This window comes from Drosophila bipectinata, chromosome 2R, assembly GCF_030179905.1.
Source record: "Drosophila bipectinata strain 14024-0381.07 chromosome 2R, DbipHiC1v2, whole genome shotgun sequence".
In the NCBI taxonomy this organism is placed as follows: Eukaryota; Metazoa; Arthropoda; class Insecta; order Diptera; family Drosophilidae; genus Drosophila; species Drosophila bipectinata.
Window position 1 is genome coordinate 5,903,003 of NC_091737.1, and position 14,019 is coordinate 5,917,021.

General features: G+C 42.3%; 1 protein-coding gene across 1 annotated transcript in view; it reads left to right on the forward strand.

The window, feature by feature from the left end:
- The first annotated feature begins 10,985 nt into the window (after window positions 1-10,985).
- Window positions 10,986-14,019, forward strand: part of dpr12 (defective proboscis extension response 12) — a 47,457-nt gene continuing 44,423 nt past the window's right edge. Inside the window, exons 1-2 of the mRNA XM_070278317.1 lie at window positions 10,986-11,064; window positions 11,127-11,200. Coding sequence (XP_070134418.1) covers window positions 10,986-11,064; window positions 11,127-11,200 — 153 coding nt within the window. The remainder of the gene's footprint in view (window positions 11,065-11,126; window positions 11,201-14,019) is intronic.

Consider the following 14,019-nt stretch of genomic DNA (forward strand, 5'->3'; position numbering starts at 1 on the left):
ATAATGGCTGCGCGTTGGAAACGGGAGCCGACCGCTGACGCGGCAATCGCCTTGGCGAGCGAAGGCGGTCCCGGAGGCGGAGTCGAGCGACTGACCTGAAAGCTGGCGGGAGCTTTTACTCAGCCGGGCACCGCGCAAGTGCGGGTGCGCTCTTCCAACGTGAGCCGCCGAGGACGACTGGTTCCTGGCCCACTGGAAAGGCCGCCACGTCGTCGTCACGGGTCGTCCTTTGACAGTCCACTTCGTTTGCTTGTTGAAAGCTGTGCACGTTGCGGAAGCGACGGTATCGCTCCTTGTGTCACGGAACTCTCCTAGCCATTGCTATAAAAAACAGGCCCGCTAAAACAAAACAGGGAGACAGCCTGGCACAAAAATAACTAGCGAAGCCAAGGCCAAGTGAGTGCTAGGGCTCAGCCCAAGTCTGCCGGCGGCAAGTGCGTTTGAAATTTTTTGAAATATGCCCCGGGGTGCTGGGACGGCGCGCGAGTACCAAGTTCAAGACCGGCCAAAACGAGTGCCACATTGAGGGTTCCTCCCTCCACTGAGGGAAAGCAATTGTGCGCGTGAGAATCGTAGTGTCGACTACGGAAAAACCCCCAGTGTCCGTGCAGCGCGTATATGGTCTCAGCTCCTGTATCCCGTGGTGGGGCAAATGTGAGCGCAACTAAAAAGTCAACAGTGATAAAAAGTGAAAGCGGAAACGGAAACAGAAAGGCAGAGCGCCAAGGAACGAAGAACAGGCAGCGCCAGTGACAACTGTGAAATGTGCGATTGCATTGTCATTTTGTTAGCACTTTGACCCAGATCGCATCGCATCCGAGGTGTGCGGCTTATGTCTGGCAGTGGCCTATGCAACGGCGTGGCATGCATGACCGATAAGCCAGTTGTTGTCAGTGGCAAGTGAAAATCGCGGGTGCCGACGGTCTGATAAATACATACGGCATAAGCCAACTCAGAAGAACTCCGTCATTTGCTCTTTGAAGGTAATTCTCGTTGGCCGTTCCTTGCATGTGAGTATGACACGTACTTAACTGGATTTCTTTCTACATTCCGCCGTCTTCTTCCACTCGGCCCGTCTAAGGGATTTCGAAGTCCGGACTTTGGTTTATGGCCTGCGGCAAACACAAACATTGCTGCTGTCAAACACACAGTCGAGCTTTGCTTCAAAACACATCATTTACGTCAGCTAAATGGAAGTAGCACAGGTAGCCTAGCAGCCCGGGGCGGAGTGAAATTTGAGTTTAAGCATTAAACTTAAATTAAAGTTAGTTCAATTTCTAAGTGTGGTATAGTTTGTCATTAAGCCAGCACCAATTTTAATCAATTTTCAAATACGATTTATACATGGTTTTACTGTACTTTACCTACCTTAATAACAAACTCCAGTTATATTGATTTGATTTTAGTTATTGCTTCAAACTAATTGACAATGAACCACATTAATTTTCTGGGTGTGTATGAAAGGGCTTATTATTTATTATAAACTCAGACTAAAAATCAGTAAAGAGTATCCTAAGATAGTGCAGTGGGGTGGGGGACTAAAGAAGTACAGGAAGTACAGTATCATTAAGAATTTCAACCATGAGCCATTGCTCATGGGTAGAGCCATGCAATACAGAAATATAAAAAGCTTAAAAATTAAGTGTTTTCGGTCCCTCCCTCATATACCTAGTCATTATTTTACTTCATCGACATTTGTTAAGTACACATCAGAAAAAAAAACCTGGAACTGGATATTTTTATCATTATAAGAAGATATGGTATATTAGACAATCCTTGTGTATTTTTCAGTGAGGTTTCCAAATTTATTATAAAATCAAGAACCTCATTATTTTTAATTCAACGGAGATACTTGCATTATAAGATGGTGCGCACAGAAATTATTAATAATTATTTTAATTTGCCTTTATCGTTATCATTGCGTTACTTTTTTAGAAAAACATCTTGTTAAAAGTCTAAGTTAATTCCAGCCAGGACAATTTTGGTGTTAGAGTTTGAAAATTCGGAAACTATTCATTCCTCAAAGAAAAATTTTAAAAATTTATGAGTAAGATAAAAAGGTTGAAAAGGTTTACTAAATTTGTTAAAATTTTTAAATATAGTGCGAAATTGTTAATATAATTTTATTAAATATTAGATTAAAATATTATAGATGTAGTTGTTTTTAAAAACATTCCCACAAACAAAACAAAACTTATTTATTGGCTTATGAGAAACATACGTTAAAATAAAACTTTAAAAGAAATGACGGCCGTAGTCAAGTTTTCCGACTATATTATACCCGGTACTCATCCCTTCCACCCATACTTTAAATATGTCAACCTTCAAAGTTGAAAGGTATGGATTTTCATCCAAAAATTTTTGTTGCATACTTTTTTGCTTGGAAAAAACAACCGACGCAATTCAGTAGAAAAGTAGAAAGAAAATGTCTATAACTCGTCTAAAAATTTTCCTATTATGCTGAATTTTTGGAACTATTGGAAGTTCCAAATCGGATACACGCTTTCAAAATTTTAACATGTTTGCATGAGAATTGGCATATATACATATGTCTATGTATCCTCTAAAAATCGTCCGAAATTTGTTCAAATTTATTTTTCAAATTTTTGTATAGGGGCGGAAGGAAATGTAGAAAAAACTTGTAACTAACTTGAACTGCATTATAGTCTCTGAGATCCAATAGTTTATTCGGACAAACGGACATGGCAATATCGACTAGGCTATTAATGCTGATCAAATATATATATACTTTATGGAGTCGGAGATGATTCCTTCTCTAGTCTATGAGTACTCGACGAGTACTGAAAAAACATTTCTGGTAGGAATCAGAAAATATTTTTGAATATTGCTTATATTAATTATTTGTTTCAAATTTCTAAACGACGGAAATTTAAGTGCTCTTGGTGGTATTTTGAGGGACCATGGGTCAGAAATCAATTAAATTTATTTCCTCCTCGATGTTAAAATAATGTAAATTTCATATTCGAGTTTCAACAGCGTATAAGCAAGCTTGTAAATAGGGACCAGAACACGCTCGTGTTTGGGTGGCGAAACTTGAGGCCTGGCAATCCTAGCTCAATGTTGGTCTGTCAGCAGGCCGAAAGGCGGAACCAGGTGGGGGGAACAGTGTCAGGAGAGCTTCATCACCTCCGGACCTGAAATGCGGAATGGCGTGGGAGTATTGCCCCTCCGGTTGACTCCCATGAAACTCAGACCTCTAGCCGGCTGTTGACACTAACTGCGGCTGACATCCATTCCTGTTGCGTCGCCTCCACTTGGCAGCCCCGTGTGGCGACTAATGAGCATTTCAGTTGGGGAGAATGCGTAATGTGAGTTCCATTCGCCCTGGCCCTTAACCCACGACCCAATAAAAGCCTTATTGTGGCCAAAAAGTCGAATCGGCACAGCAAACAAGCCTGGGCAAATATTTATATTGGTGCAGCACAGAACTGTGGAGCTAAGAACAAGCCACCCTACTTGTAAGATTGTTGTTTTCTCCAGCTTGATTTGATTTTATTGTGCGCATGTGGGTATACTTCCAAACATCGAACCACCTCCTGCTCGGTTTAGTTCGGTTTGGCTCTTAGTTATTTATACAAAATATCCTCAAGCCTAATAGCAGCGGCAAATAAAAAACAAGCCTTATTTAAATAACGGATCACAAGTCAACTAGTACAATGAGGCTGAACTGATGCTAATGCTGCCGCAGCAAAAATGAAGACTGGAAACAGAAATTGGAGCATGCCCCGTTGGACGTCATGTAAGTTCGCCATTTAGTTATGATTCTTGGCCGAGGGTTCCCCGATCCATTGGCTTAGGCCAGACTGGCTGGCAGCCTGCTCAAGCGCTGCTCCGCTTCTCCTTTTCCGTTTGTTAAACAGTCAGACGAGCACCGTGTTCTGGGGCGATATGAATCTTGTTTTTGGCAAACATTTTACACAAATTATTATAAAAGAAAATGGGATTAAATTTGTAGAGACAAAATATTCACTTAAAGGCCCAACTGAAGAACGAGCACAATGACTGTAGTTGTAGTCTGAGAATATTATTTTCGAGCCAAACTTCATTTATAAATCGCCTGAGTTCTTTCTACTAGCTCTCGTCCTACTCTCAAATAATTTGTATTCATTAGGCCATGTTCATTGGCCAATGATGTCATTGTTAGTAAGTCAGCCTCGCACGTACACTCGCCCCAGTTGTCCTCCTTCGCAAAACCCAGATGCTCCTTCGGCAGGCTTTTTTGTCATTTGCATGGGATCCCCGCTCAAAATTGAACGTGCGCCATTTAATATTTTATTAAAGTATTATTGGATGCTTGCATCGCAATTGGGACGGAACGAACTTTTAATTTCCATTTATTTTTGTGACTGGCAAGGCGGCTTATCTGCCTTCCATTGTGTGCAGCCCGCATTGTGCAACATTTTGCAGATAAATATTGGATAGCATGTTTAGTATATTCTGTTTGATTGCGACTTGCAAGACGAATTTGCGCCAGTGTCCATTGTGTGCCAAATGCAAAGCCTTAAATTTCGAATTACTGAAGCATGCGCAAGATCAAAAGTCAATTAAAAAGTAGTTTAGACGATGAGATGCTTTGTATTAAGTGTCGTTTAAACATTAGGATCCGTAATTATGGGCCTTCATTTCAATTATATGCCATTACGAGGTCCTAATAAAGTGGAGATAATGGGATCTGTTCCAGCAACTGATAACTGGAATATAAGTATTACATAAGCATTAACATATTATTGCCCGGGCGGAACATTTTGATTGATGACCACCCATCGATGTTTCAGACCCATCGTTCCCGAAGTCTTTCTAAATTATTAAGGCTATCGGCTAATTATCGGAAGAGCTTGTGTGTCTTGTCGTGTTGCCAGTGATTTGGCCTTATGTCACTGGGTCGGGGACTGGAACGAGCTATGGGCATTCAATTACTTCGAAATGAATTATTAATAACTGTGTAAGCCGGCTTGCTAATGAGATGTTGCTTAGCCTCTTTTCTGGACGGGATGTACGATAATTTGTATGCTCCGATGACCGGAGCAACTCAGCTTGACACTTATATTCGCTTAGGCCAGATCTGGCTCAGGCCCTGGAAAATACCATTTGTTTAAATGCGCAAATATTTCTAACGTTTTTATTAGTCAAGCAGCAAGTAATTGCCCACAATTAGGCCTCTAATAGCAGGCCTGCCCTGAGCAGCTAGTACTGCCCGGCAGTGCCCCGGGTCCTAAGCACACATCCTAATGGTCCACGTCCTGGCCGCCACATACTTTAGCCCTAAGCAAAGAGAGTGAATCAGGATCCTATGCGGGGCACCTTGGGGATTAGGATGAGCCCGACCACTGGCTGGCAGCTCGTTAACTAAGAATTACCCTGTGTCCTCCGTGTCCTCGAAGTCACTGGAGGTGGTATGTGTATCGTCACTTGTTTTTGTGTTGGCCAGCCATTGCCCTCAAAATTCTGGCGCTCTGCCTCGGAAAACAACCTAATGAAAATTCGTAGTTTGGATTCGTTTGGGTATCACCCGAATCTATTTGTTGGCTCAATTTTTCTACAATGTTCTTGTGTCTGTTTGTTCGTTTGTTTATCCTTTCTGTTTTTCCGTACATCCAATTATTCTACTGGACGCCAGCACCATTTCCATAAATAGATTTTGCGGAATTGTACCGAACGTCGTGGAAACAATTTGCCTACAAAGTCGTGCTTCTTACCATGCGCCATGTATGAAATGTCAATATATACAAATAATGCATGGTAAATAAATAGATGTACATGTATATATTCTTATAAATGGTCTCTGTGACACTGGCGGTAACTATTTGGCACACTGACTGTAGGATTTAAAATTTGGAATATTAGATAAACCACTTTAGGAGTCTTTAGGTCGACTGGTGTGGCAACATGTAAAACATGTAAGTGTGGAAATAACAAGCACCAGGCAGTTGTGTTTAAAGTACTGGGTGCCAAGTACTGGGGAATGGGGCAGATGCGCCAAATGAGTTGTGACTTTTGCCTACTGTATCAGCGAGCCTGAAATTTCACAGAGTCAGCTGCGTAGACGGTTTAGCAGCGGAAGAGATCCTTAGTAATATTCCGGAAATAATAGAAGCGGGCTTCATAGTGTGGGTAAAAGGGAAAAGGGCAAGTGCCCCGAGACATTCACTGTCATGTGATAAGCCTTGAGATGCGGCGGGTAGAAACGTGCGAAACTCTGCTGCGCCCTCATCAAATGTGTGCGTTGTGTCGAAACACTTTCGCAGCTCTCCTTTTCGCCATTTGCCGCTTGCCACTTGCCACTTGCCGCATGCCGCATGCCCCATGTAATGCGAGCTCATTACCATAAAAGCACTGCCATGTACGCACACATAAGTGAGAGTTTATGCAAAAACATACTGTGCCTCGTGTCCGTGTGTGTCTGCGAGCCGTCAATGGGAAAGCAACTTATAGATGTCTTCAATTTCAGTAATAGCACTTCGGGGCCTGGGGAAGTCCGTCGGTCCCGAAAGCGAATCCTTTTGCCAAAAGTTTTAAATGCTGCATGGTGTCGATTTTAAAGTGAATTGCCAGTCTGCCACTCTGCCAGTCAAACCGTCGATCATATCCGAGAAGAACGAGCCACTGGATGGCTTGAGAAAAAATGCATATAGGAGCCGTTGCCATTAAGACATCCCCGCACAAGAATGTTAGAGTCAATACATGTTGAGTGCCCGCAGGCTCCGGCCGCATAGGGTGGTCGGTAGAGGGCGGGAGGGCTAAGGAATTTTTCCATGCAGAGTGTAGGCTTCTAAGGACGCCCAAAAAATCGCAGCGTTGAGGATGACCGAGACGCAACTGTGTGGAGAAAAGTGGAGAAACGAAATTTCTTATCCGAGGTATATGTTCTGCATAGTTTCCCTTAACCATTTTAATCACTTTATTAATTCATAAATAAAAATTCATAATTTTGTTTGAAAGAAATGAAAATGGGAAACAAAACTCTGCCTCTTTATATACCTTCTGGCTTGTTTTGTGTATATATATGGGTATATGGGTGAGTATATATGTAGATATTTTCATACAACATACATATATGGGCAACTTGAAATTCCTGTGTGAAAGAACCAGTTCTGCATGAATTTTTGTTTTTCCTGAAAGACTGAGAAAGAACTTCCCATTGATTTCTCTTTTCAAGTACCAGGGTGCGTTGAAACAAAACTGAGTTAGAAGTATCTGAGGCTTTTGGGGTAAATATGAATGATGCTACAAAGTCTACAAGCGGAACAGAGAGGATTGTGTTTGGGTTGGTCAAACAAGAAAGCCGCCTCAGAAAAAAGTAAATTGAATTTGAATGCGGGGTAATCTTAAGTATGCAGCTTGGCCCCTGTGTAGGCAAAATGTCCTAGATCTGGATCCGGTACTCTAGTCGTCGGTCACTTTATTTACTGCCTGAATCGCAGCCATCATTTTTATCACAAAAAGCCGGTCGTGTCTCCTGCCCCTCCGCCCATATTTTCTGACCTAAAAACCTTCACATGTGGTTTTCTTATGCCATTTATCCTTTTATGCTGCGCTTTATTGGAAACGACTATCGGATCGCTGCGTTATGGGCTGTAACACGAGTTTGTGCCGGGGTGCTGTGGATGGCTTCTGCTTGGGGAATTCGGACACTACTAAATAAACGACAACTTTTTATTACATATTTTTACGCAATTCCATAGATATATTTAATTTGTCATGAAAGTTTGGAAAGAAAGGAATTTTGCGAGTCGTAAGCAAAGTTGGTACACAGTTTTTTAAATATTAAGTGTTTAAATGTTTGTATATCAAATATTAGGTAAATAATTGGGTTGTAAATAATTTCGAGATAGAGCTTTCGAGATAGAGCTTGTCCTCTCACATTCGTTAGAACTAGTCTTTATTGGACGCTTTTTTAAAATTTCTCCTTAAATTATTTTGTTCAAAGCTACCATTAGTTCCTGAAGAATTTTATGTACGTATATTCCGGATTCCTTATACAACACCTAGCTTTAAGTGATTAAACAAGAGTGATACAACAAAATTATATTTTTAAGTAACTTAAACACAACCAGGACTTTTCAGGATATTCGGGCACTGCCAAGCAGCCTTCCCACTTCCTATTGGCGAATAATTCCACGTAAATCCGCTCCCAGCCCTGGAATAATATTTTGCGGCTTGGAGAGCGGAAATTAATTTCGTGCTTTATTGCAACTAATTCGATTATGAGTCGCACTCGCAGAGCCCCCTGGCACCCACTGTTTCGGAGGGCATCTTCTCATACCCCGCTTACTAGAACCCCTACTGGGCAAACATCGTCACACAAGCCACACACGTACATCTGCGTCGGTATTTGCTGACATTGTTGATTTGCATGAATGTTTATGCATAATTTATGACGCGGGAATTTCTGCCATTGTTTGCTAGCAGGCGCCGCACCACCGATTATTTGTTTTTAAATATTGCGCACTAATTTAATTTATTGCTGTATTATGTTTTTTCGCTCAATGACCCGAGGTGCCTAAATCTGGTACGGGCCAAGTCCTTTTTCTTTTGCTTTCGCCTCACTGCTTCTCACAGATTATTCGAACTAATTACTATTATTCGAAATAAAATAAATAAATATTCGGAAAAAATGGTTTCTAGACACTCTGTTGGATTAAAACCAAGGAAGGTCATCAAGAGACCAACTAATAACTAAATAGGAATACCTTCCGAACTGATAGAGGACTACTACTAAAATCTATGACTAATTATTTTTAACTATTTTTGCTCATGTGCGCTTCGAATAGTAAGGGTATTTACATCAAGAAGACAACCGATGAGGCTACAGTGACTGTAAAACCTAAGGGAAATACTCGTAATAACATGGTAATCATCGTAAACAGAGTTTTGCAATAGATTCTTTCACAATCTCCATCGATTTTCCATCACGACTCAATCGCGACGCCTCTGGGAGTGGCCGTCGCCCATTCATTTATTCGGCAAACACACAAAGTGCCGAAAAGCCAGCGTTGCCCTGAACTGGAAGTGGGGCGAGTTTGCAGTGCATGTCGGAGCTGCTCATTTAATGGTCTGGATCCGGGGGCGGTGTGGCATTTGCACGCTTCATTTGCCTTAAAGACCGAAAATAACCGCTGGCGTTGTGTCCTTGCCGCCGACTAATCGAGTATACGCCCAGTGTGTGCTTTTATTTATGGAAACCCGAAATCGGAAGCGGCAATCGAATTTGTCTGCTGGATGGTCAAATATGAGCAAAATATAAAAAGGTGGAATTTAAGTCGGGTATCCGGTGGCTGGTGCGGTTCGCACTATTTGCTTTGTTCCATGTTTTTTTGTGAAACCTGGAGCTGTAAAAGTTTTGGCGGAAAAGTTGCTGCTAATTGGTCTGTGGGCAGAGTTAGTTTCTGCACCTGCAGCTGTATTTAATTCCGAGTGTAAATGTTTGGGGGAGCTGAGATTGAAAAGTAAATAAGATGTCTATCGCAATTAATATGAGCTGCAAAAAATGCAATGCCCATGGCGCCTTTTATTGATTTTTAATCAGCATAAACACACAATAATTGATGCAATGTGCAAAAATCATCAGAGTAGGCGACATAATTATGTGGGGCTATCAGTTTCAACGGGCCGTCCGCGATGACAGAGCCCCACGCAGACCGCCACACACGGGTCCTTAAAGCATTAAAAATTTATTAAATTTTCCGTCAGTTGCTCATTTGAAATTGCTTTACGTGCCGTGGAAAGCAATAGCTCTCAGCAAATTAAATTGACTGCGTGGATGTGGGAGAGATGACAACGATTGAATGGCCTAGAGTGGAGTGCAGTGGAGTGGAGTGACGCGGTCTTTTAGGTTATTATCGGATGAACACTCCGTGAATTTAATTAAAATTTGAAATATTTGCCACATTTGCTAATGGCAGTGACATTCGCATTTCTGTTTGCCAGAGTCATCTCGGTGCGATAACCCCTGTCAAGCTCAAAGGATATCTGTGCAGGTAACTGATTTATCACTTGTCGAGAACATGGAGGACAATGGGCAAAAGCAACTCAAATAATTAAGAAAACAGAATTCCGCCAGCCGGAAAACAACGGCCCCTTCACATCCACCTCCACCTCTACCTCCACCATTACCTCCACTTCTACCTCCATCTCTAACTTCATCTCTAATCGCACACACAAAAGGTTCTGCAAAATGAAAAGATTTTCCATATTTTCCTGCTCCTGCATTATTCTGCGCCAGTCATGTACGAAATGTATGGGGGGCCCGAACAGAGAAGCTTGGAAAAGCCAAGAGGAGACCAAGGGGCAGGCGAAGCAGCTTGCCTGAAGAAAATCCAAAGATTAAATTAAATTGTACATGTCCCTGTTTAAAACTAAGCAGTCTAAGTCAGAGCCCCGGTCTGGCAGCTGCTTGGCTCGTATGTCAAATGGATGGTGGATATGGACGTAGAAGTGAAAGTGGATGCGGGATGTGGGATGTGGATATGTGTGGAAATGTCCCCAGAACTTGGCCAGGAGGAGCGCATGCCAGGCCAACCGGGTGTGGCGCAATAAATCACAACATTTTCAGATGCTTACATAAATTCTTTTTTGATCCTTCATTTTCTGATCAAATACGTGACGTTAAATATGGCCGGTTGAGGCTTAGGGGATGTCGGGTAACAAATCGCAGTCATGTTGAAAATTGAATGGGAACGCGACTGGCTGACAATTCGGCATTCTGGCCTTGGACTGTTCACATTTAACCGAAATCCGAGTCCCAAAAGAAAAGTTGCAGGAGCATGGTTCATCACAGTTTACAGTCTTTTAGCTAAACTGCTCGACCCACTAGGTATCCTTGCGATTTGTATTGAATTGCATTAGTGGCATTCATAGCGTAAGCAGGAACAGTAGCAGCTGGCATTGTAAAGCCACTTTTATGACTGTCTGAAAATGATAGCGGCCTGGCCAATGCCACACCCCAACTGAAGTCATTGCCTACAATGTTGCTGGTGGCTTTGGCTCTCGCTGTGGAATTGGGTCTGCTATTGTGTCGGGGTCTGGGTTTGAGTCTGGGCATGTGTATGTTTTATTTGCTTGCTTACTTTTCAATTTACTACGCAACATTAAAACCTGCTTTGTAGACACGAGCACGCCGGCCAGGATACGACTGTTGGCCGAGTCGAATGTGCTTCCAATGTCGACGATGTGCGGAAATGTGGGGAATGGGAATCGCTATTTATTACTTTCCATTTGATAAAATGTCAATTGTAGTGTCAACCTACTGAGAACTACAATTTAAGGAAGGACGAATGCAATTGATGGTATTGTTGGGGCAGAGCGCAAAGATAAGCTTGGCTTGGAATTTAATTTTCGGAATAGAATTCATTTGCATACAAAAATAATAAATATGAGAAAAAAAAAGGCCAGAAATGTAATAAATCTCTACATCGAACACAAAAGAAGCATCTATCTGAGCATCTTCAAGTTTTAAAACTGTCTTTCATTAGATACATTAAATAGGGTGAATGAATGAAAGTAATAAAGCCCACCAGAAAGCTGGCTGTTTCATGTAGTTTCCTGATACAAGTGTCCCTCTTTCGCCACCGATCAGTATTGACCCCTTCCGCATTTCGTTCTTAAACAAACACGTTGTAAAATCAACCATTGTACCTGCTATGCAACATGCCGAAAATATCTTATAAAGCTGACAACTTTCCCGTATTAAATGATTGGCCAAGATAAGCCACAGCTGCCAAATCCAGCAGCTACGCAACCCATTCCCACGAGACCCCTGCCACAATCCGGCACACCGAAAATGAGAAAACACACACAATTATAATTATTATGAAATTTGTGAAATGCCTGACAAGCCGAAAACAACGTTCAACAGCGCGCGCGCCAAGGACCCTTGTCTGCCTGCTGGCGGGTTCTCCCATTAGGAACCCTTCGAAGTTGCCAAATTTTCACTTTGCCTCGTAAAACATAACCGCGAGATTCTCGTGAAGGCTCAGCAACAAGGTAAAAGTTTTGAGACAGAAAATCGAAGGAGCAGAAAAGTCATCCGGAAAACAATTAAATAAAATTTCGATTTTCAGGAATCTGACTTAATTAGCCGACTGGGGGAGTCCAAAAATGGTGATTAATAAGTTTGCTCTTAATTACGTGGACGAGTGACAAAATTTGTGCCCGGTCAAAGCCAATCAATGGGAAAGAATCACGAGTTCTTTGGGGGGAAAGATTAAAAATGCCCCGCCAGCCAACTGTCGTTCCGTCAGCCTTTTTTCGAGTCGGGGAAATTTGAATGAATTGGGTTTAGCGGGTGGCAGTTACCATTAGTGATTACCCCTCCTCATCGTATGCTAGGACAGTAGCATCGCAGTAATTTGTCTGTTCTAACTTTTTTTGTGGCAACGTCGCTTCGCATTCGCGTTCGCATTTGCCTTTTTATTTGCATGTCATTTATTTTCTTAATGTTCGTAAATAAACAACCGCAATAGGGGGAGGGCCAGCCGCTGGAGGGCACAGCCGGGATGGCTGGGACAATAATGCCACTTCCAGTTCCTTACTGGCAACATTTAAGCGGCGACAAGTCAAAAGCTCCGCGCGAACAACTTCATCAATTTCAATTTCCACTTTACACGGGGGGAGGCATCCGCACCCAATAAGAAGGCCCGATGCTTCCTGAAATGGGTCCTCGAAATATGGCCACAATTTATAAGTGATTCATCATTGTTTATTGGCTCCATCGATCCGCAAACAGCCAGCAACCGAACCGTGGCCAAAAATTATGGTCGACTATTTCGGCAGGCCATTGCCCAACGGTGTCAGCCGCGCCCCGGGGTCTTCATTACCAGCCGTTTATCGAGCGGATAGCTCTTTGATGGCGCCTGCCAACGTATCTTTTTTCGAAGTCACTTGAGAATTATTTCGGCAGGTGTCTCTCGAACCGGCATGATGTGAGACAGGGCTCAACATTGAACGGGAATCATTTTCCTGGAATAGATAATCTCCCTTTTTAAAAAAGCACTTGCTGCCTCTTTAAAATAAATGTAATAATTCCTTTACGATACATATGTACCTATGTATATAGTACAAAACATTATGCAGTACATAGATGGGACATCTCATAGAAACAAATGGGTTCCTATGGCGGGTTCCAGAGCAATAAGCTAAGTTTATGAAATTTCTCGCGGGACAACAAGTCATGTATAGCCGAGTGGAAAAGTGCTCGGCTGGTGTGCGGAGTGGAACAAATTCAAATCATGCTCGACACATCCACATTTTACTGTATATAATCTTACTGTCTATATCTATATACTCTATAATCTTTTGTAATATCATATTTGCAGGCTTATATAATCAATTGGCTTAGAAATGTTGGAGTACTGATTCTACTGTTCTTCCCACTTGGGACACGAATAAGATCAAACCTTTGTTCCAACTTTAGAAGTTCCAAAACTCACAAAGTTTAACAGTAATCTGCGTGCAGAATTTTAGTCAAAACTACAAGAGATGCTCCAAAGGATACCTACATATTTATGTATGTGTGTGTATATCGAAATCGCTAGTAGAACCAAAATCGCAATCGCTAGTACGACACCTTGGACTTGGCGAGGTCTGGAGCAGTGCAGATTGCAACGCAAGCCGAGCCAGCCGAAAATGCCAACTTGTGTTTATTAAGTCTCGAGTACGTGTGCGAGCAAGTGTGTGCCAAATAAATTCCCCTCACCATATAAAGTGCAAATTGTTTTGGCGCAATTTTCTGGCTGCCTTGGGCTAGCTTTGAGTCCTTTAAGTTTTTCATGCACTGCACAGCTGCAGCTTAGGACCCAAGAAACGATAACTGTTCTTGGCGAGGCGCCGTTCTATTAAAATTTTCATTTAATTGAAAGCAATTAGTGTAGAAGAAGGAGCGTGGGGTGTTGCGATGCGAGGGCAAGGATGCCTGCCACGATGCCGTCGCCTCCCCTTGCTGTTGATGTTTTGATTATTGTCAAAACGATGGGCAACAGCTGCAATTTTCGGCACATAAAC